At 44.6% G+C, this 21,892-nt stretch overlaps 1 protein-coding gene across 1 annotated transcript in view; it reads left to right on the top strand.

Annotated features, from left to right (window-relative positions):
* The window catches only part of LOC141092706 (guanylate cyclase soluble subunit beta-2-like), a 164,030-nt gene that overhangs the window by 92,200 nt on the left and 49,938 nt on the right, over positions 1–21,892 (top strand). Inside the window, exons 7-12 of the mRNA XM_073579096.1 lie at positions 2,372–2,498; positions 4,670–4,773; positions 9,603–9,819; positions 15,809–16,129; positions 16,909–17,057; positions 21,083–21,229. Coding sequence (XP_073435197.1) covers positions 2,372–2,498; positions 4,670–4,773; positions 9,603–9,819; positions 15,809–16,129; positions 16,909–17,057; positions 21,083–21,229 — 1,065 coding nt within the window. The remainder of the gene's footprint in view (positions 1–2,371; positions 2,499–4,669; positions 4,774–9,602; positions 9,820–15,808; positions 16,130–16,908; positions 17,058–21,082; positions 21,230–21,892) is intronic.

Here is a 21,892-nt window from a genome sequence, read left to right as displayed (position 1 = left end):
ATGATGAAATTCATGTAAATTGGATGCAACTTTGATTTCACTTCTTTACTTTTTAGGTGATTTGGCATTCAATCTTAAACTAGTTGATGATTTTGATTTCCATCACTTTGTTCTCAACAATTTCCACAACTTGCATAAGTAAAGATTTTCTACTTTGTTCCCTTATTTTTATTTGAGCAGTTTATTTATGATAATCTGAATCATGCACTTCAAAGTTATTCACATTACTAGAATAGTAAACACAGATCTGTCAACAGATTAAAAATACAGAACTTGAAAAAAATAATAAATAGATCACTTTAACACGGTGAGACTGGTGCACGTACTAAGGAAATTCAAGTCAGAATTGCTGTAGAGTCCTGATATTACAATAAGAATTGTTTGAATCAAGCTAAAGAGTGATTGAGTTCATGATTCCAAGTATATTCAGTCTTTGCCCCATCCAGGGGGATTGACCGGTTCAGCTTGTACTGAGCAGTGTGAGTTCTCAGCAGCAGGAGGGACACAGTGGAGCTACCAATCAGACTAGGTGGGTAAAGATTTGTGTTTCAACTTTCAAAACTGATTATGCAGCCATCTGACATGGATTTTACAATAAATACTCGAGTCTCCATAGTTCTAAGAGATTTATGAAATAAATGTATGGAGTTTGTATTGTGAGATCTGGAAATAGATCCTGTTTAATTTTAATTCAGATTAGTCTTTTTCTGTATTCTTCTAATGTTTGCTTAGTTGTTCCTTCTTGCTTAGGTGCCAATAGAGTTGTGGTCTCTAAATCTATCTCTTACTGTTGAGCCATGTGTTCACTGAGAGGCTGTTTGGTTTTAACTCCATATAGGACATAGTAAGACTAAGTTCTCACAATGAGCTTTTGGTGAGCTTTTGACGCTGCAGAATCCCTACACCTATTATTTAAATTAGGTTACTTGCACTTTTTATTGTGTTTTTTTGTGCGCTTTTTTTAAGATGTGTTTTTGATGCTGCATTTTTTTCTCTTGTTGGTGTGTCATGTTATAAATAAAGCTGCTTTGTTTTTTTTATACTTCCTGGTATTTGGCTTTGACAAAACTTTATTGACATACCTACGTGCAGATTACAGCTGTTTTTGATGCTTTTCCACTTTAGATGTTTCGTTTTTTACACGCAAAATTTCCGCAAACAATATGAAGAATTTCGGCACAGAAAACTCAAAGAACCTGCAAGAGAAATTGACATTCTGCAGATATGAAACACACTTTACAGGTCAGTTTACACTGTATTTAAAAGAAGTACAGTGGGCAGGAGATTTTTATAAATCCCATCCACTTTGCTGGAACTGTAAGACACTACGTTTTTGACGCAGCAACAATGTACAACTTCAAAAACTCACCTAAAGCTCATCATGGGAACATAGCCTTATTCATCCAAAGCCAGTTGCTTCTGTTGTATTTAGGTGTAGTACGGCATATGTTCCTGTAGTTACTATATGTACTGCGATATACGGTACTTTTAGTCTCTCTAGCTCCAAGGATCGCTTCAGCTAATATCTGTTGCAGAGTTGTCCAGATTCTCAGGGTGTACAATTAGACATAGTGGAGCAAGAGAAGGGATCTAATCTCACTCCAGTGGATTTGCTTTATATGACAATTGAAAGAACGTTGTCACAATCCATTTTTGGATCTGTGTCAGATTCTGGATTCTCTTATATAAACTTTTTTCCTTTCAGGCCATCTGGGGTTAATATTAGTTTTCCCCCCGGTGGCCGCTGGTTTTACTACATGTTTGGTTAGTCTGAGTCGGCTGATGGTGACCACTCCCACCTTCCTATAAAAGGTCACCTGAGGCATCAGCTGGTGTTGGTGATACACTTCCTTCTGGATACCAACCGTGGTCAAGACAGGAGCTGGCTGAGAGCAGTGGTGCTTCAGCTGAATGCTGATCTGGTGCCTTACTCTGCTGCTTGGTGCATTGCAGCAGATAAAACTAAGTTTTATTTTTTAGTTGATTTAACCTCGAGGTGTCTGTCTTATCTTTCCTTTGGTTTTTGGTGAAGTTCACTTTTTTCTCTGCCTCACCTCCTGGGGAGGGGGTTGGGGGTTTAGCTCAGGGCTAAACAGGAAATAGGGACAGGTCGGTGACTTGGGCCTCACTACCACAAAGTGTACCCCCAAGTTAAGGAAAATCAGGGCACCCCCATTAGCCTGAGGAGCAGTTCAGGGGCCCTGGTTCCTCATCCCCTGTTTTCCCTCTACTGCCCTGTGACAACGGTTCAATTCAATATCATTTTGACTATAGATTTTTAATTGATTGTGGTTTACCATATTCACTATCATTGTGACGAAAGTAGGCTATTTCTACAGTTCCAGTAGTAACTTCATAACAATTTTTCTAGATTACTTCACAGAGCATTGAAAATGCTGTTAATAAACTTCGAGATAGAGCAAACCAAGTATCTGTGTGTCCCGTAAAGAAGAAAAATCATTGGGGGACTATTAGAGGAATTGTGCAGTTTGGAAGAGGTATTTACACTTGCAAAGTCCTTTTGTTACCTTTTCAAGAAGAATTAATATGACATTTTGTTGCATGAAACAATTGTGTCTTGTAATATATGGTGTTTGCACTGTGTTTTATCTTTTGTATTGTGTGTACAGACTGAGGAAATGCAGCATTAAAATTTAAGTTCGGGACATTAAAACTTTTATTTGTGCTCGTAGCTCAAAGTATGAAAATGCATGAGAAAACCTATGAGAGAGTGCCTGCCTAAGGGGTCTTTCACAATACATTCTGGCACCCATTTGTGGGTCTCATCAGTGCTTACATTCAAACCGCCGCAAAACAGGATTCAGACGTGTACGCCTACTGGAGACAGACACTTAGACGCAGTCTACCACATCTGAGTGTCCACCTCCAGTATGCCAACATGCTTGAAAATGATGCACGACAGAGCACACATTCGCATACGCCTGAATACAGTTTTGCGATAATGTTTAACAAATAAATGCAAAAAAGTCCCATGTTTGTTTGTTTTTTCTCTCTCTATCTATATTTTAATCTATTTATCACAAATAGATTATACACAGATAGATAGATAGATGGATGGATGTTATAGGCTCACCAAGTGAGGTGAATGTAAACTATAGATCTGGGTTTGCAGTAGAATTAGATTTACAAGACAGCATGTGGATCAGTGAGAACCAGGCCACAAGTTATGCAGGATGGCATATGGGCCACCCAAGCTTGAAGCAGCATATGCAGCTGGAGTGCAGTGACATATAGAAACAGCTGAGAAATATATGCAATCAGGTACCTTGCAGTGGAAGATGGTTAACCTCAGGAATAACAGAGACGTACAGTATATGCAATCAGGTACCTTGCAGTGGAGGTAGATGGTTAACCTCAGGAATAACAGAGACGTACAGTATATGCAATCAGGTACCTTGCAGTGGAGGTAGATGGTTAACCTCAGGAATAACAGAGACGTACAGTATATGCAATCAGGTACCTTGCAGTGGAGGAAGATGGTTAGCCTCAGGAATAACAGAGACGTACAGTATATGCAATCAGGTACCTTGCAGTGGAGGTAGATGGTTAACCTCAGGAATAACAGAGACGTACAGTATATGCAATCAGGTACCTTGCAGTGGAGGAAGATGGTTAGCCTCAGGAATAACAGAGACGTACAGTATATGCAATCAGGTACCTTGCAGTGGAAGATGGTTAAGCACAGGAATAACAGAGATGTACAGTATATACAATCAGGTACCTTGCAGTGGAAGATGGTTAAGCACAGGAATAACAGAGATGTACAGTATATGCAATCAGGTACCTTGCAGTGGAAGATGGTTAAGCACAGGAATAACAGAGATGTACAGTATATGCAATCAGGTACCTTGAAAGCAGCAGTGCAACACAACCACAGGAGCAGCAGAGTTGTAGTATGCAATAGTTCTAAGAAAGCAGTGCCAAATAATTAATCAGGTACCTTAATAGCAGAAATGAGTTGGTAACAGAGCTATGTGTATATTAGCAACAGGATTCACTGGATTGAGCTAAAAAGTAGTATCGGTATGCTACAGTAGAAAGCAGTCAGGAGTTGTAAGAGGATAATTAGCTACTTGCTTGAAGCCAAGTCTAGAGGAAGATAGCTCCTGTAAATAGCATGTGGTAGCAAGGTGCTGGTATACTTCCTAAATACTCTGGCAACGCATTACTGCCTAAGTTATTCTCAAAAGGCCTTGGGTGATGAAAGAGATGCTTTCGAAACTACCAGAAAGAATAGTGCTGAGGGAGTTGGCCATACGAGAAGGGGGCAAAGCCTGGCAATGGAGATAGATAGAATGTGATTATTGCTTTAAAAATATAACACAATCTGAAAGAAAACCCCTCCAGCATTAAGCCTGGTATAACTGATATTTTTGAGGAAATAATGCAGATTTCTTGCCCTCTGTGAGGACGATGTCTCCACTCCTACAAATGTAACGTCTTCACCCTTTCTAGCTAATTCCACTAGTTTCGCTCCATAAACTCAGATATCACTTTATGTCTTATCTGCTGAATTAGTTTTATTACATTGCCAATCCCATCAGTACACAGACTCGGCGGCTGCCTATCACTTTGTCACTGACCCTGATCTTAGCTGATGATATTTCCAATTACTAACCTAATAGAATTAACATGAAGTTTGTTGCAGGTAAAATGTTAAGAGGATTTCTGCCTGTGTATCCAAAGTCTCTGTGGGTCGACGTTAAAACATTTTGTAATGGACTTCCATTTCATATAGTGTTTGATGAAGAGGTAAGAGATTCCATCTAACTACGCTGAAATCATTCGTCATTGAGCACTATTACTACAGTTGTGTTATAATAAGAGCGAGAATAACTGCATATGTGCAGCAGAGGATGCTGGGAAGTAATGGCCAATGAGCGATGTATGGATAGCAAGGATGCATGTATTTCTAATTATTATTATTATTTATTTATATAGCACCATTGATTCCATGGTGCTGTACATGAGAAGGAGTTACATACAAATTACAGATATCACTTACAGTAAACAAACTAACAATGACAGACTTATACAGAGGGGAGAGGACCCTGCCGTTTCGGGCTTACATGCTACAGGATGGTGGGGAAGGAGACAGTAGGTTGGTGGGTTGGCAGCAGTTTCAGTGTTGATTGAGGTGAGATCACCGGTAGTGGTGAGAGAGAAGGAGGTATCGGGGTCATTGCAGGCTGTAGGCTTTCTTGAAGAGGTGGGTTTTCAGGTTCTGTCTGAAGGATCCAAATGTGGTTGATAGTCGGACTTGTTGGGGCAAAGAATTCCAGAGAATAGGGGCTATTCAGGAGAAGTCTTGGAGGCGGTTGGGTGAGGAGCGAATAAGTGTGGAGGAGAGAAGGAGGTCTTGGGAGGACTGGAGATTACGTGAGGGAAGGTATCGGGAGATTAGTTCAGAGACATATAGATGGCCTTGTAGGCCAGTATTAGTAATTTGAACTGGATACGCTGAGGGAATGGGAGCCAGTGAAGAGATTTGCAGAAGGGAGAAGCGGAGGAGTAGCGAGGAGAGAGATTAATTAGTCGGGCGGCAGAGTTAAGGATGGACTGGAGAGGTGCGAGGGTGTTAGCAGGGAGTCCACAGAAAAGGATGTTGCAGTAGTCAAGGCGGGAGATGATGAGGGCATGCACAAGCATTTTAGTAGACTGAGGGTTGAGGAAAGGACGGATTCTGGAAATATTTTTGAGCTGGAGGCGACAGGAGGTAGAATGAGCTTGGATATGCGGTTTAAAGGACAGGGCAGAGTCAAAGGTTACTCCGAGGCAGCGGACTTCCGGTACTGGGGAAAGTGTGATGTCAATAATTTTTATAGCTAGGTTGGGTAAGGAAGATCTGAGAGATGGAGGAAAGATGATGAGTTCTGATTTGTCCACATTGAACTTGAGGAAGCGAGAGGAGAAGAAGGAGGATATGGCTGATAGACACTCTGGGATTCTGGACAGCAGAGAGGTGACGTCTGGGCCAGAGAGGTAGATCTGGGTGTCATCAGCATAAAGGTGGTAGTGGAATCCGTGGGACTTTATGAGTTGCCCCAGACCAAGTGTATAGATTGAGAAGAGTAGGGGTCCTAAAACAGAGCCTTGGGGGACTCCAACAGAGAGAGGATGGGATGAGGAGGTGGTGTGGGAATGGGAGACGCTGAATGTGCGATTGGAAAGGTATGAGGAGATCCAGGATAGGGAAAGGCCTTTGATGCCAAAGGTGGAGAGGATCTGTAGTAAGAGGCAGTGGTCAACTGTGTCAAATACAGAGGACAGGTCTAGAAACAGGAGTATAGAGTATTGTTGTGAGTTCATTTTCCCCTTCACTACTGAGGCCCGAGGAACTCCCTCTTCTGGTGAAGAAAGGTAGTGAGCCTGATTGTCAAACACCTGGAGCTGATGATGATGACTGGCTGAGTGGAGTTAATGACTGGATATAAGCCTGCCGACGCCCTTCTGGCCTGCGGGTGATTTCTCTGTGGACTTCTAGGAAACCAGTCTGATTCCTGCTCATCTAAAGCTAAGATTTCTGCTTTGCCTTTTTGCATTAGTGTTTTGTTTTCCTTGCTTTTCTGGATTCTGCCATTCCCTGCTGGGGTGAGCTGAATCTCCTTTTGCCTGTTGCTCTGTCTTCAGAATATTCCTGAGTACTGACATAGCCTTTTTTGAAGCCTAGCGTCTTCAGGGCCTTTTTTACTGTCAGTTTGTTGGCTCTTATTTTCATAGGGCTTTTCACGGATTGCAGACAGCAGCCTTCCTGTCCTTTCCTATCTAAGCTAGCTTGGGCCCCATCTTTGCTCAGTCTATCTTTCTGTCTGTGTTTTGTTCTTTCTTCTTGCTTCACCATCATTATATGTGGGGGGCTGCCTTTTGCTTTGGGGTCTGCTAAATCTTTAGATTTCCCTTTCTGTCTTTAGGCTATGTAGTCCTCCGGCTGTGATCGAGGGGCCTAGGGCATCGTAGGAGCCCCCCACGGCTACTGCTAGTTGTGTTGATAGGTTCAGGGGTCTGCAATCCGATAGCTGCCAACTTCTCTGGTTTTCTGGACTTAGCTAGCATTTCTATTTTTGCCTCCTACGGTGACTCAATCATAACAGAGTATTGTCCGTTTGATTTGGCTGTAAGTAGTTCATTAGTAATTTTGGTCAGGGCTGTCTCAGTGGAGTGATGGGGGCAGAAACAAAATTGTAGATTGTCAAAGAGCAAGTTAGATGATAGGTGGTAGGAAAGTTCAGCATGGATATGCTGGTCCAGGAGTTTGGAAGCGAATGGGGGCAACGATATTGGGCAATAGCTGGCTTTTTAAGGATAGGTGTGATTGTGGCATGTTTGAAAGCAGAAGGGAAGGTACCGGACGTTAGTGATAGGTTGAAGAGGTGGGTTAGGGATGGGATAAGTGTGGTGGTGAGGTTGGAGAGGAGGTGGGATGGGATGGGGTCGAGTGCACAGGTTGTGAGGTGCGATTTGGAGAAGAGACGACTAAGCTCCTCTTCAGTGATGTTATGGGGTTTGGGCATTGGTCTGGCATACAAAGGGGTTGTGGTGGTTGAGTGATGAAGAATTGCCTTGTTTGGTCAATCTTGTTTTTGAAGTGTGTGATAATGAATTATATGGGAACAGTCCTGCATAAAATGTTTGCTATATATTAGAGGTCCGCAACCATAGAGTTGTTCAACTGTGGCTGTAATGTTTTCTGCAGCAAGTGGCTGCATTTGTTATGGGGTGACGCTACCTGGGTCTATATTAAGAGGACTATGGCTGATGAGATTGGTATGGTGACCACTGTTATGTGAGTCCTGTGGCTTGTTCCAATATGGGAATATCGTAGCTCGTCATATAATGGGTGTTGAAGTATTTAATTATCTCAATCTAGAAGTTTCTGGGATTTCTCTAACGGGTTGGGGATGATACAAAAAGAAATGCACAGAAATGTGACATCAGCCGACTCTGATCTGCTTTGTCATTTGTTACATGTAGTGATGAGCGAGTATACTCGTTGCTCAGGTTTTCCCGAGCATGCTCTGGTGACATTTGAGTATTTTGGCGTGCTCGGAGATTTAGTTTCTGTCTCCGCAGCTGCATTATTTGCAGCTGCTAGCCAGCCTGAATACATGTGGGGATTGCCTGTTTGTTAGGAAATCTGCACATGTATTCAGGCTGTCTAGCAGCCGCAAATCATTCAGCTATGGAGACCGAAACTAAATCTCTGAGCACATCCAAATATTCGGAGATCACCCGAGCATGCTCAGGAAATCTCGAGTAACGAGTATACTTGCTGATCACTAGTTATATGCATACCTAAAAAACATTTTAAGGTGGCTCCACAAGTGCGTTCAGTCATAGAACATACAGAATAATCAATGATCTTCAAATCATACAGCAAAAAAATCTTAATATTGACTCTAGTTTGCAAAGATTTCTCCATCATTTCACCTCTGAAAATGTCCATTTTGCCAAACCAAAAGACAACTTATTCAAGACATGGTATCCACATAGCATGAGACAGATTCCTAAGAACATTCGGTCTCACTGTAACTTTTCAATGACAAAGTCTAAAAATAATGTAAATAAGGCATAACATATATCCTGATATGACACCACTGACACTGACCTGTATCACTAGCCATGAGGAGCCCACTTGGCCAAAGGCCTCTATTAAGAAGGTTCTCATAGAGGTTGACTCGTTTATTTTAAATCTAGTCTGCACTGATGGAAACACTCATATCTGTTCCATGAAGCAACACAATTGAACGTTTGGTGCAGAAATGCCTGTTTATTTAATCAAATAGTAATGGGGGTCAAAATGTTGTACAAGATAGGTACAAGGAATTTCAGATAATACGAACCATAGGGTCCATATAGGACAAGCCATAATGCTCACCCATGTAATAACAACAGTGCATACCTAGCAGCCATACTACCTACAGAATATCAAAGAAGTCCTCCAAACTTAGCATCCATATAGAACCAGCCAGCTTGGCCTTAGTCATAGAGGTCTCAGTGCCCCAAAATAACAGTCATATTGCTCACAGCCATACAGCTCCAGAAAAATAACAACAGAGCCTTTGGCTATAGTGCGTATAAAATGGGGCAGTGATATAGTTTCCTGCTACAGGAGGGACTGACTTTACACTAATTTATATTCATGGAAAAGTATCTCTACTAAGTACTGCCAGTTATTTGGTAGAATATCTGACATATTTAAAGCACCACTCCAGCATTTTTTTTATTGCAGCACTGAAGTGGTGCAACTAATCTAAGTTCCCTGCCCCTAGTATTATACTGACAAGCTGCCATCGTCACTTTTTATCGGCGCCACTCCGTTGGGTCTTCTGCAGGGTGTGACAGATATCAGCCAAATGGCACATTATTCAGTCTCCTAACCTGCAGTCAGTTACTGGATACTATAACGGGTGGTAATGGGCAAAGGGTGGCCAAAAGCATAATAGGCACTCACGGCAAATTGGCCATCAAGTGTATAGCAAAACTAGAGAAAATTTTTTTGTTGAAAGCAGCAATATATTGGAGAAATGTGATGCTATTTGCTTGTGTTATGTTACATTATAACTATCTATTCGCATTTTCAGCTGAGGGTGAAGCAGGCTGGTGTGAGCATACAAAGGATTGTTCCTGGTCTGCAGACCATGGGGATTCGACTAGATCAGTATTTCAGCACAGTGCACCCTGAAGTTACCCTGACTATTTCTAATGTCAGAAAGTTCATTAATAGTCAGTTTGTATTTAGGACAAAGCGAGAGATGATGCCTGAGTCTTGGAGGGAGCGGCCAATGCTGGAATTGAGAGGTATTGTTTTTAACTAGTTTATTCCTAATATCTACATGTGTTCCTTAACAAAAAAAAGTATATAAGAAGTTTTTGACATTTATATTAGGTACACAATGGAAGATAATGTAAGTAATTATAGGGTTTTCTTGCCATTGATGTTCAGGAGTGCACTGTTCCCTTGCCTCCCGGCTTTTTGCTTGCCAGAGTTGATTTTTTTTTAAATTATCCGATGAGAAGCATAACTATTTAAACAGCTGAAATATTTTCTTAACTAGTGTTTTTTTCCTAATTTATATCCAACTGTTTTGTCCATTATTATATTGTAATAATTTTTATGCTATTATAACACCTGCAATATTGCAGGGGAAAAATGTCTATTGCTCAGTTCCGCTCGTCTAGGTTTTTTAGGGTGCATCGCATTCTGCATAAGAAAAAACGTTTTATGTTGCAGTTGATGTAATTGAGTTTTTCAACTTCTAATAAAATACAGCTGCTGACTAGCCTCAGTATCACTGGTGGACACAGACAAAAAAAGGGCAAAAACAGTATGTGGGCCCTTTGCAGTCCAATAGCTCATTATAATGCACAATTCTACTTACTTTGGAGATAGAAATTGGCCCCCTTAGCCCTTGTACACCCGAGCGGCTGTATTGCACCCAGGTTATGCCAAAGGTATGTCCGCTCCTGCTCAACATCATGGGTGGATCAGCAGCAAAAAAAAGTGCTGTTTATTTTGTTTATCTATTTTGCAGCTGTTTTACATTTTTTCACATGTTGGGTAACCCTTTTACAAGTTTTATTTGTGATGGTCTTGGCTGTTATATTAGCTTACATATTCTAGGTTCAACAGCTTAAATGCTTGTGGTTTCTTACCCATTCAGACTGGTGCAGCACTGTCCTTGCAGCCTTTAACATAAATGTGAATGCCGTGAGCTTCACGGTTGGTGATGTTGATCAGTTTCTAGTTTTCATAATCTCAGATACTTATACAGAGCAGGGAATAGATGAGTGTGTGTCTGTCAATTCACAGCTTTATAAGTTATCTGAACTTTAATTATGGAAGTGTTCTTAAAGGCCAAAGTACATGGGCCCCTTGGTGCTGGTCATCCTTTTTGTGTGTCATATAGATGTAAGAAGAACCAGACCACGGGTACCTGTTCTGTGCCGGGTCTGGAACTGTCTGGGCTGTCTCCTCTGTTGTCCGGGGGAAAGCTAATGAGACCAGACAAACTGACACATCCGGGAGTAGGGGATGTGGCTAAGCGGCTGCAGCCACAGCGCACGCGGAAGTACTTAGTTTTGGCAAGAACAGACAGCGCGCGGCAGGGAGAAGTGAGTGCTCTAGCCCTCGAGCCCGGTGACAGAGGAGACCCACGCCCGTAGATCCCCACGGCGACTAGCAGCATCCACCAGGTGAGACGTGCAGAACGCCTGTTGGTTGCCCTGAAGCGAGGTGCCAATGCTCCGGGCTCATGAGTACCGCACACGCATCACCTCAGAGAGACTCCATGTGGGACCGTATGCTGTGCCCTGATTTCCCAATATACGTCCACTGGTCTATGTTAAACCCGAAGAGCAGGGCTGCCACTAGGAATTTCGGGGCCCCATACTACTGGTAAAATTTTCGGGGCCCCCTTGAGACTCCGCCCAGGCTCCACCCCTCAAACTGTCCAAAATCCCACCGCTCTCTCTTGGAAAAACTCCACTTCTCACCAATCACACATTAACAGTTCCCATCACCAGATCACACATATAGCCGGCAGCTTTTGTTTTGGCCAAAAGATTTTTTAAGCCGCCACCATAACACGGTAGACTCTTTTGGCCATGCCCTAATCTACTGTAACCTATTAAATATTTGTTAAAATATGTGATACAATTTAGGTATATTTTTATTTTTCAATTTTTAAAATGACCAATAATATCACATACAAGGAACAAATACCGCTACACCATGTCCAGACCACGTATTACCATCACATACTGACCTATAATACCACATACAAGGAACAAATACATCCACACCATGACGAGACCACATATTACCACCACAGTGACAGAATAATATCACATACAAGGAACAAATACCGCAACACCATGTCCAGACCACATATTACCACCATAGTGACTGAATGCTACAATACTGATCAGTAATAAAAAAAACACGATACTATCACCTTAAGTGCCATTATACACAGGAGATCTGTACTTAGTATGCAGTGTCTGTGTACAGGTAATACAGTAGTGATCAATGACATTATACACAGGGTCTCTATACAGTGTATAGTGTCAGTGTATAGGTAACACACTAACTCACCAGTGATGTCTCTATGTGAAGTCCTTCATCTTTGTTTTTCATCTTTCATCCAGCACAGATCGCCATCACTTCTTCCAGCCAGGGCTCGTCTCTGCAGGAAATAACACAGTTACCTAGAGCTCTGCTTGCAGAACACATTACTTATTTTTGCCAATTTCTACATTACATCACATGAAGAAAAAAAGGCGACATAGTGTCGCTCTACACAGTAAGAGGACCACCCCCCCATTTAAAACAGTATACTCAAAAAATAAAATAAATACATCACTGCAGTAATAATATCCCTTAATTAGACCCTGTGGTAATAATATCCCCCATCCTAGCCCCTGTGTGTCTCATTCCTGGCTTCAGCCATACGTTCTCCTATCCCACCCTCATGAGTATCCATTCTGCCCCATATGATCTCCCCATCCTGCCCCATCTGTCTCCATCGTATCCATCCTGCCCCATGATCCTGCATGATCTGTCTCCAACCCTGCCCCATCTGTCTCCAACCCTGCCCCAGTGTCTCCAGTCATGCCCCCATGTCTTTGATCCTGCCCCCTGTGTCTCCAATCATGCCCCGTATCTCCATTCTGCCCCATGTCTCCAATCATTCCCTGTATCTCATTCTGCCCCTTCCTGTGTCTCACTGTCACATTCTGCCCCGTGTCCATTCTGCCTCCTCCTGTGTCTCACTGTCACATTCTGCCCCCATCGTGTCCAGCATTCTGCCACATTGTGTCCAGCATTCTGCCCCATTGTGTCCAGCATTCTGCCCCCATCATGTCCAGCATTCTGCACCCATCATGTTCAGCACTCTGCCCCATTGTGTCCGGCATTCTGCCCCCATCGTGCCCAGTATTCTGCCCCCATCGTGCCCAGCATTCTGCCCCCATTGTGCCCAGCATTCTGCCCCATCTTGTCCAGCATTCTGCCCCATCGTGTCCAGCATTCTGCTCCATCATGTCTGCATTCTGCCCCCATCGTGTCCAGCATTCTGCCCCATTGTGTCCAGCATTCTGCCCCATTGTCACCAGCATTCTGCCCCATAGTGTCCAGAATTCTGCTCCATCGTGTCCAGCATTCTGCCCCATCGTGTCCAGCATTCTGCCCCATCGTGTCCAGCATTCTGCCCCATCGTGTCCAGCATTCTGCCCCATCGTCACCAGCATTCTGCCCCATCGTCACCAGCATTCTGCCCCAATGTGTCCAGCATTCTGCCCCATTGTGTCCAGCATTCTGCCCCATTGTGTCCAGCATTCTGCCCCATCGTGTCCAGCATTCTGCCCCATTGTGTCCAGCATTCTGCCCCATCGTGTCCAGCATTCTGCCCCATTGTGCCCAGCATTCTGCCCCATTGTGCCCAGCATTCTGCCCCATTGTGCCCAGCATTCTGCCCCATCGTGCCCAGCATTCTGCCCCCATCATGCCCAGCATTCTGGCCCCATCGTGTCCAGCATTCTGCCCCATCGTGACCAGTATTCTGCCCCATACTGTCCAGCATTCTGCCCCATCGTGTCCAGCATTCTGCCCCATTGTGCCCAGCACTCTGCCCCATCATGCCCAGCATTCTGCCCCCATAGTGCCCACCATTCTGCCCCCATCGTGTCCACCATTCTGTCTCCATAGTGTCCAGCATTCTAACCCATCGTGTCCAGTATTCTGCCCCATCGTGTCAGCATTCTGCCCCCATCGTGTCCAGCATTCTGCCTCATTGTCACCAGCATTCTGCCCCATTGTGCCCAGCATTCTACCACATCGTGTCCAGCATTCTGCCCCATCGTCACCAGCATTCTGCCTCATTGTGCCCAGCATTCTTCCCCATCGTGCCAAGCATTCTGCCCCCATCGTGCCCAGCATTCTGCCCCCATCATGTCCAGCATTCTGCACCATAGTGTCCAGCATTCTGCACCATTGTGCCCAGCATTCTGCCCCATTGTGCCCAGCATTCTGCCCACCATTCTGCCCCCATTGTGCCCTCCATTCTGCCTCCATCGTGTACACCATTCTGTCCCCATCGTGTCCAGCATTCTGCCCCATCATGTCTGCATTCTGCCCCCATCGTCACCAGCATTCTGCTCCATCGTGTCCAGCATTCTGCCCCATTGTGTCCAGCATTCTGCCATCTGCCCCGGGGCCCCCGGATCGCCACTCTCAATAAATAAAAATTAAAAAAAAACACAAGTTCTTCTTACCTGGCCGCGCTCCAGCGGCGAAGCTCCGTTCCACCATGCAGAAGCGCGCGCTCGCCGGCGGCTGACAATGACGTCAGACGGCGGACGTCAGCTGCCAGCCTCCGATTGGCTGGCGGCTGTTAGGCTGTTAACTATTGACGTGCGGGTGCGGACCCGCATGTCAATAGCGATCAACTGCCGCAGCGCCGAGGGCCCGGTTTAGCGTGCCAGTAGGTCCGGGTGAGCAGAGGAGACCGGGCCCCACACGCCAGTCAGGGCAGTAATGCCCTGATGGCGGCCCTGCCAAAGAGTGCCGAGACCTATACCCTCGTGGCTGCATCAGTAGATGGACTAAAGGCTCAGCAGAAAGTACCGGAAGTCGCCAGAAGACAGATCCTTGTTATCCATAGGACTTCATCGGATCAGCATCGCACCCGCCATTGTGGGCACCATCTTTGGTTCAGCAGCATCCATGACCCAAGAACTAACCTACACGATAAGTCAGCCAAAAGAACTTCTGTTGTTATAGTTACTGCTATTTTCCCCCATCATATACCCTACGTTTATTCACCTATTCCCTCATTTAAATTGCTTTATCTACCTGCGTGGAGTATTCCCCTGTTAATTAAATCCTTTAACCCTTGCTTTGCCTCTGTTGCCTCACTGCATCCCACGACCTGCTCATATAGATGGATCTGCTAAGGATTGAAAACCAGTCAACCAAGTCCATAACACTTCATTATGGGGATAGTACAAAGTTAACACTGAAGCAAAACCAAAGAAATGATCTTGAACACATGTTGGTGGTATAAGTGCAATGCATAAGGTGTGCATTCACACTGAGGCCATTTGTCAGACAGAACATAAGCTAAAAACAAAATGAGCAAATACCCTGAAGTAAGTAAATAGTAAGAGTACATATAAATATCATAGGCTAACTATCTGACACTGCATTGATCAAAAAAGCGTAAAAGCCATCCCACCTCAACAAGGTGTACCCAATCAGGATGGACTCTAACTCTTGTAGTTCACCTATGTTTCAGCAGACCTCAAAATAGATGGCGACAGACCAGTACCCAGACCTGATTGTTTTGCAACTGTCCGCTAAAAGCTATATAGACAAGATACCCAGCCCAAAAAGGGGGAGCCATGCGCCTGTATTTAAAAAGTACAAAAAACTAGAGCAAAACCAAATATATGAGCCAGAACACATGGTGGTATACAGTAATTGCTACTTATGCAAAGCAGGGAATAGAGGAGTGTCTGTCTGACAATTCACAGCTTTATGAACTATCTGCACATTCATTATGGAAGCGTTCTGGTAGGCCAATGCCCCTCTGGGCCCCTTGGTGTTTTTCAGCCTTCTAGTCTTTCATATGGATAGATCTGCTAAGGATTGAGAACCAGGCCACCAAGTCCACAACACTTTCTTATGGGGGGTAGTGCAGTATTGCAAAGTTAACACTGAGTATTTGAATTTGCAGAAACACATTGGCAATACATGTAGTTCAAGATCCATATTATGTTTTGTCTTTAGGTCAGATGATATGGATGGAGTCTCTTGAATGCATGCTCTATCTGTGCTCTCCTCTGCTGCGCAACTTGCATGAGTTGGAGGAGAGGCAGATGCACATCTCTGACATAGCTCCTCATGATGTCACTCGGGACCTTATTCTACTGAACCAGCAAAGATTGGCAGAGATGGAGCTATCTAACCAGCTTGAGAGGAAGAAGGAAGAACTGAGAATACTGTCAAAACATTTAGAAGAAGAGAAAAAAAAGACAGAAGCTTTACTGTATGCCATGCTTCCAAAACATGTAGCCAACCAACTGAAGGAAGGCAAGAGAGTAGAAGCAGGTGAGTTCCTATTTATTTCTCCGTTTCTTGATCCTTTTTACCCAAATTACAATTCAAAATTTAATAAATAAGGTAAAAGGAGAATTCCATGAGTAAGTGGTGCGATATCGTATTACATGCTCTCTGGTCCTGCAACTGAGGGACACTGCAGCATATTTGGCTGCAATCCCCTGACTGCTTGGCCCCTCTTCATTCAGGTCTTGTGGGATCTCCCATGGGATGACGCCAACAGAAGGTTATTCCAACCCCCAGGAGCTGTCCCTGCCCCACTGTTACATGGGACCTCGTGTGACCGGCAGTACATCTGGTCTCTCCAAGATACCCGGACCTATTCCCGCCCTCCATCCCCATTTAGATGTTTGTTTGTTTTTTCAAGTTGCAGCTGCGGAATGGGTGGTGACTTTGATGGTGATGATACCTGCACCGGGGAACCGGAAGGCAGATAATTTCCCTACACCCAGTTGGTTGGCAAATTATTGCCTGGTGTTGAGCTGCAACCATAATCTTATGCCATGTAAAAGAGGAGAGTTCTTGATAATATCTCTCCAATAAAGCAGTTATGTTTCCGAGAAGAAATGGTGTGGTGTCATGTCATGTGAGTCAGGGGTCCGGGTCTCAGCAGTCTAGCAACTGTAGAAAATGTGCTCTGTCATTGTAATATTAAGGTTAATAACTGGAATCTAATCCCTCATAGAAAAATCCCATAAATATCTGTGGTAATTTTATTGTGAGCATACAGATTTCCCTTATACATGAACTTCCAATTTTCTATTTTGCAGGTGAATTCAAAGAATGTACAATACTGTTTAGTGATGTGGTCACATTCACCAACATTTGTGCTCAGTGTGAACCTATCCAGATCGTCGCCATGTTGAATTCTATGTATCTTCGATTTGACAGATTAACAACCGTGCATGATGTCTATAAGGTAGTAGTTTCAAATGAATATGCATGAAGTGGTTTCAAACGTTAGAAAAGTTGACCCCAAATGTTTCCTGTACCTTAAATTAACAAGTACAGATACAATAAGGCCACGTTCACATATTCAGTATTCGGTCAATATTTTACATCAGTATTTGTAAGCCAAAACCAGGAGTGGGTGATAAATCCAGAAGTGGTGACGTGTTTCTATTATACTTTTCCTCTGATTGTTCCTCTCCTGGTTTTGGCTTACAAATACTGAGGTAAAATACTGACCGAATACTGATAGTGTGACCATGGCCTAATACTCACTAACCCAACTGCAGCACCAGCGCTCTAACAATGCTTTAATCTCTGTGTCTTGGCTGCAGCGGTAGTGTTATGTCGAGAGCTCACATCACTTCTGCAGCCAATCACCATCCTCAGTGGCATGTGACATGTACTTCAGCAGAATTGCTTAGCTTAGAGATTGGCTGCAGTGGTGATGTGAGCTATTGTCATGATGTTACTGCAGCAGCCAAAACACAGAGACTAGAGCAGTGCCAAAGAGCTGGAGCAATGGAGGTTGTGTACAGGGCAGGCGTCAGCACTCGGGCAAGTTCTGGGGCCCTGGCGAGATGGGAGGGGCCCACTCACGCTGTCTGGGATACCCGCCGGCGCCGCCACGTGCCCCATGTACCAACCCCATCCTGCGCCCTCCCCCAGGGATCCACGCAGTCCCTTACAGCCAGCAGTGATCATCGCTGCGGCTGTAATCTTGTGTGTGGCACAAGACCTGTGATGAGGTCACAGGAGGGGAGGAGTCAAGAGTCACATGATCAGGGTGGCTGCAGGACTCTCCTGTGCTGGTCGCATCATTATGGTGCTGGTCTGGATGAGCTATAGTTTCTGTGTGGGGTCAGGAGGGGTTTACAAGGTGGATGTAGCAGAGCTGTGTGTGTACGAGGTGTACGGAGGGGAGGCATGTGTGTACGAGGTGTACGGAGCGGAGCCGTGTGTGTGCGAGGTATACGGAGCAGAGCCGTGTGTGTACGACTTGTATGGAGCGGAGCCGTGTGTGTACGAGGTGTACCGGAGCAGAGCCGTGTGTGCACGAGGTGTACGGAGCGAAGCCGTGTGTGTACGAGGTGTACGGAGCGGAGCCATGTGTGTACGAAATGTACGGAGCTGAGCCATGTGTGTACGAAATGTACAGAGTGGAGCCATATGTGTATGAGGTGTACGGTGCGGAGCCGCATGTGTACGAGGTGTACGGAGTGGAGCCATGTGTGTGCGAGGTGTACGGAGAGGAGCCTTGTGTGTGAGGTGTGCGGAGCCGCATGTGTACGTGGTGGTGTACGGAGCGGAGCCGTGTGTGTAGGATGTGTACAGAATGGAACCCTGTGTGTACGGAGCTGAGCCGTGTGTGTTTATGGAGCGGAGCAGAGCGGGGGTGTACAAGGTGTACGGAGCGGAGACGTGTGTGTACAAGGCATACAAAGCGGAGCCGTGCGTGTACGAGGTGTATGGTGGGGAGCATTTATACCTCCCGAGTCCCAACCATCCCGGATCCAGCGAGACAGTCCCGATTTTGAGAGAGAGACTGCCCCAGCTGGGAGCTTACTTTTACCGCGGACATAGGAGTACACAGCGGAGCCCCAAGGAGCACTTTAAAGCTCGCACGTAACGTTCTACCGGAAGTGACGTGCTTGAATCTGACCAGAAATGAGGTAATTTCAGGAGGATATTGTGACGGCACTTTAGGGAATGCTTCAGATCCATCACCGTGTCCTCCTCTGACAGAGCAGACAGCGGGATCGCCTTGGAATCGGGGATGTCGGCCATGTGAGCGGATCATGATATGTCCTGCACCAGGAGGCTCAGATGGGCACTACAATGGGAGCTGGGCTGCTATGGTATCTTTATAGAATATTTCTTTCTTTGTTTCTTTCTCTCTCTCTCTGTTCTTTCTCTCTAATCTTTTTTTCTCTCTCTCTGTTCTTTCTTTCTCTTTCTCTGTTCTTTCTTTCTCTCTCTCTGTTCTCTTTCTTTCCCCTCTCTTTCTTTCCATCTCTGTTCTTTCTCTGTCTGTTCTCTCTTTCCTCTCTTTCTTTCTCTCTCTGTTCTTTCTTTCCCCTCTTTCTTTCTTTCTTTCTTTCTTTCTTTCTTTCTTCTTTCTTTCTTTCCCCTCTTTCTTTCTCTGCTCTTTCCCCTCTTTCTTTTTCTCTCTACCTCTCTGTTCTTTCTTTCTTTCCCCTCCTTCTTTTTTTCTCTCTCTCCCTGTTCTTTTTTTCTGTCCACTCTTTTTCTCTCTCTGTTCTTTCTTTCTCCGTTCTTTCTTTCCCCTCTTTCTTTCTCTCTCCCTCTCTGTTCTTTTTCCCCTCTTTCTTTCTCTGTTCTTTTTTCTGTCCACTCTTTCTTTCTCTGTTCTTTTTCTTTCTTTTTTCTTTCTCTCTGTTCTTTCTTTTCCTTCTTTCTTTCTCTCTTTGTTCTTTCTTTCTCTCTTTGTTCTTTCTTTCTTTACCCTCTTTCTTTCTCTTTCTCTCTGTTCTTTTCTCTTTCTCTCGCTGTTTCTTTCGCTCTCTGTTCTTCCTTTCTTTCTCTCTGTTCTTTCTTGCTTTCTCTCTCTGTTTCTTTCTCTCTCTGTTCTTCCTTTCTTTCTCTCTGTTCTTTTTTCTCTTTCTGTTCTCGCTCTCTATTCTTTCTTTCTTTCTTTCTCTCTCTCTTCTTTCTTTCATGAGTACACTACTAATCAATAGCCTCATTCACATGAACGTGTTTTGCCACAGAGCGAGTGTCGTGGTATGTGTTAAAGGGGGGGGCCCACTGAGACTCTTTTGCCCGCGGGCCTCAAAAACCTGGAGCTGGCCCTGGTTGTGTATTATCCATCTTTGTTACTTTACCTTACAAGAATCATTGGGGGTCTACTTTTATAAAAGTGGAAAATCCCTTTTAATATTTATTAGGATGTAAAGCTTAATTGCTTATCCCAATTCCTTTTGTCCCACTAATGCCAATATCCTCTTAGAATAAAGACCCCGTTACACATAACGATGTCCCAGCGATCCCACCAACGATCCGACATGATGGGATCGCTGGGACATCGTTAGGCTGATCGCTGGCGAGCTGTCACAAGACAGCCCCTCCAGCGATCAGGACCAGCGACGCTGGACGCTTGTTTCTAATATAAACATCGGGTATCCAGGAGCCGCGGCTCCTGGATACCCGCTGTTTACCTTGGAAACCAGCGTGTACGCCGGTTTCCAAGGTAAACAGCGGGTATCTAGGAGCCGCGGCTCCTGGATACCCGATGTTTACATTAGAAACCAGAATCCAGCATCGCTGATCGCTGGTCTCTCGCTGCCACACGCAGTGATGCGTGCTGGACAGCGGGAGACCAGCGATCGAAAAACGGCACAGGCTGATGCTGCACGATCAGCGATAACCGGCAGGGGGGCCGGTCGCTGATCCCCGTCACACACAGCAATCTCGCTGGCGAGATCACTGTGGTGTCACAAAATCAGCGATTTCGCTAGCAATATCGCTGTGTGTGACGGGGCCTTAAGTGTGGGAAGAGAAGGTTGAAGATGGTGCCCTTGGTCAGGAACGGACTGGGGCTGAAATTCAACCCTGGCATTTGAAATCACACAGGCACCTGCTGTCCCCGTCCCCAAGCACCAGATGGGATATATTACCTTGGATGGAGGAAAGCAAGATTTACTACAAGACCAACATTTCTAATGATACTCGAGGCCTGCTGGGATAAGTGACGGAGTCAGCGACTTTGTGCTCCGTCACAACTCTTAACAGTATGGGTGTCTTCAGGACATCGATTCTGTTAACAACGTAGCAGACAAGGCAGCCCTCGACCAGAATTGCCAGATGGCCAGTCCGGCCCTGCCCTTGTTTGTATTTGAGCCCAGTGCTGCGAGGCGGCAGTGCTAACTCCTGGTTCACCATGCTGATGTTGACCATAGCTTAATTTCTCATTCTGTTACTCTCACTTAATAATTTTAAGTAAATACCTATTTTCTGGTTCCCTCTATAATAAAGGTGGAGACTATTGGCGATGCATACATGGTTGTGGGCGGTGTACCAGTTCCTGTTTCTACACATGCGGAAAGAGTTGCAAATTTTGCTTTGGGAATGATACTTATGGCAAGAGAAGTACAGAATCCCATCACTGGAAATGCCATCCAGGTAAACATTTTGTTCTCAGACTTGGATTACATAAAAAAACAACAAAAACAAACAGCTCATTTTCTGGAATACAGGATAACATGAATGAGATGCCCCGCTGACAGAAGATCCCTGCTGACTTGCCTATCCAAGTAGTAATCGGCTGCGTTCAAATTGTTCCCATGTAGCTGTGACACAAATCTTTCTTTGTGTTCCAGCATCAGGTGCTCGGAACTCCGTCCAGACTAGGTTTGGATCATCAGAGGGAGACAAGAGATGGGCGTCCCAGCTCCTAATATCAGTCTTTTATTTAAACTTTCTTTTAAAACATATTATACGGCAAAATCCTCAGTAAGCGTGGATGTGCACTAAGGCACTGCAAGTCTAGCAACACGTTTCGATCGTATAGATCTTTGTCACAGCTAAACTTCAAAACACAGCATGCAGTCTTTATATATTGTATAAACCAATCATATGATTGCCTTCTGTCAGATGACAGAATGTATTAAGGTCCTGAAAGGTCAAACACACAATCACTGATACACTGTACCGAAAATGCTGTGAGAAAACAGATAGATGAAAAATTACATTCCATAAAATTAAAATCAAAAAGCAAGATCATCAGTAGTGAAACATAATTTCATTTCTGTTATTGAGACCAGTGGAGTATCTAGTTTCTAGATT

The sequence above is a fragment of the Dendrobates tinctorius genome, unplaced genomic scaffold (assembly GCF_039654945.1).
Source record: "Dendrobates tinctorius isolate UK_male_01 unplaced genomic scaffold, ASM3965494v1 ptg000060l, whole genome shotgun sequence".
NCBI classification, from domain to species: Eukaryota; Metazoa; Chordata; class Amphibia; order Anura; family Dendrobatidae; genus Dendrobates; species Dendrobates tinctorius.
This window is presented reverse-complemented; position numbering and strand designations above follow the sequence as displayed.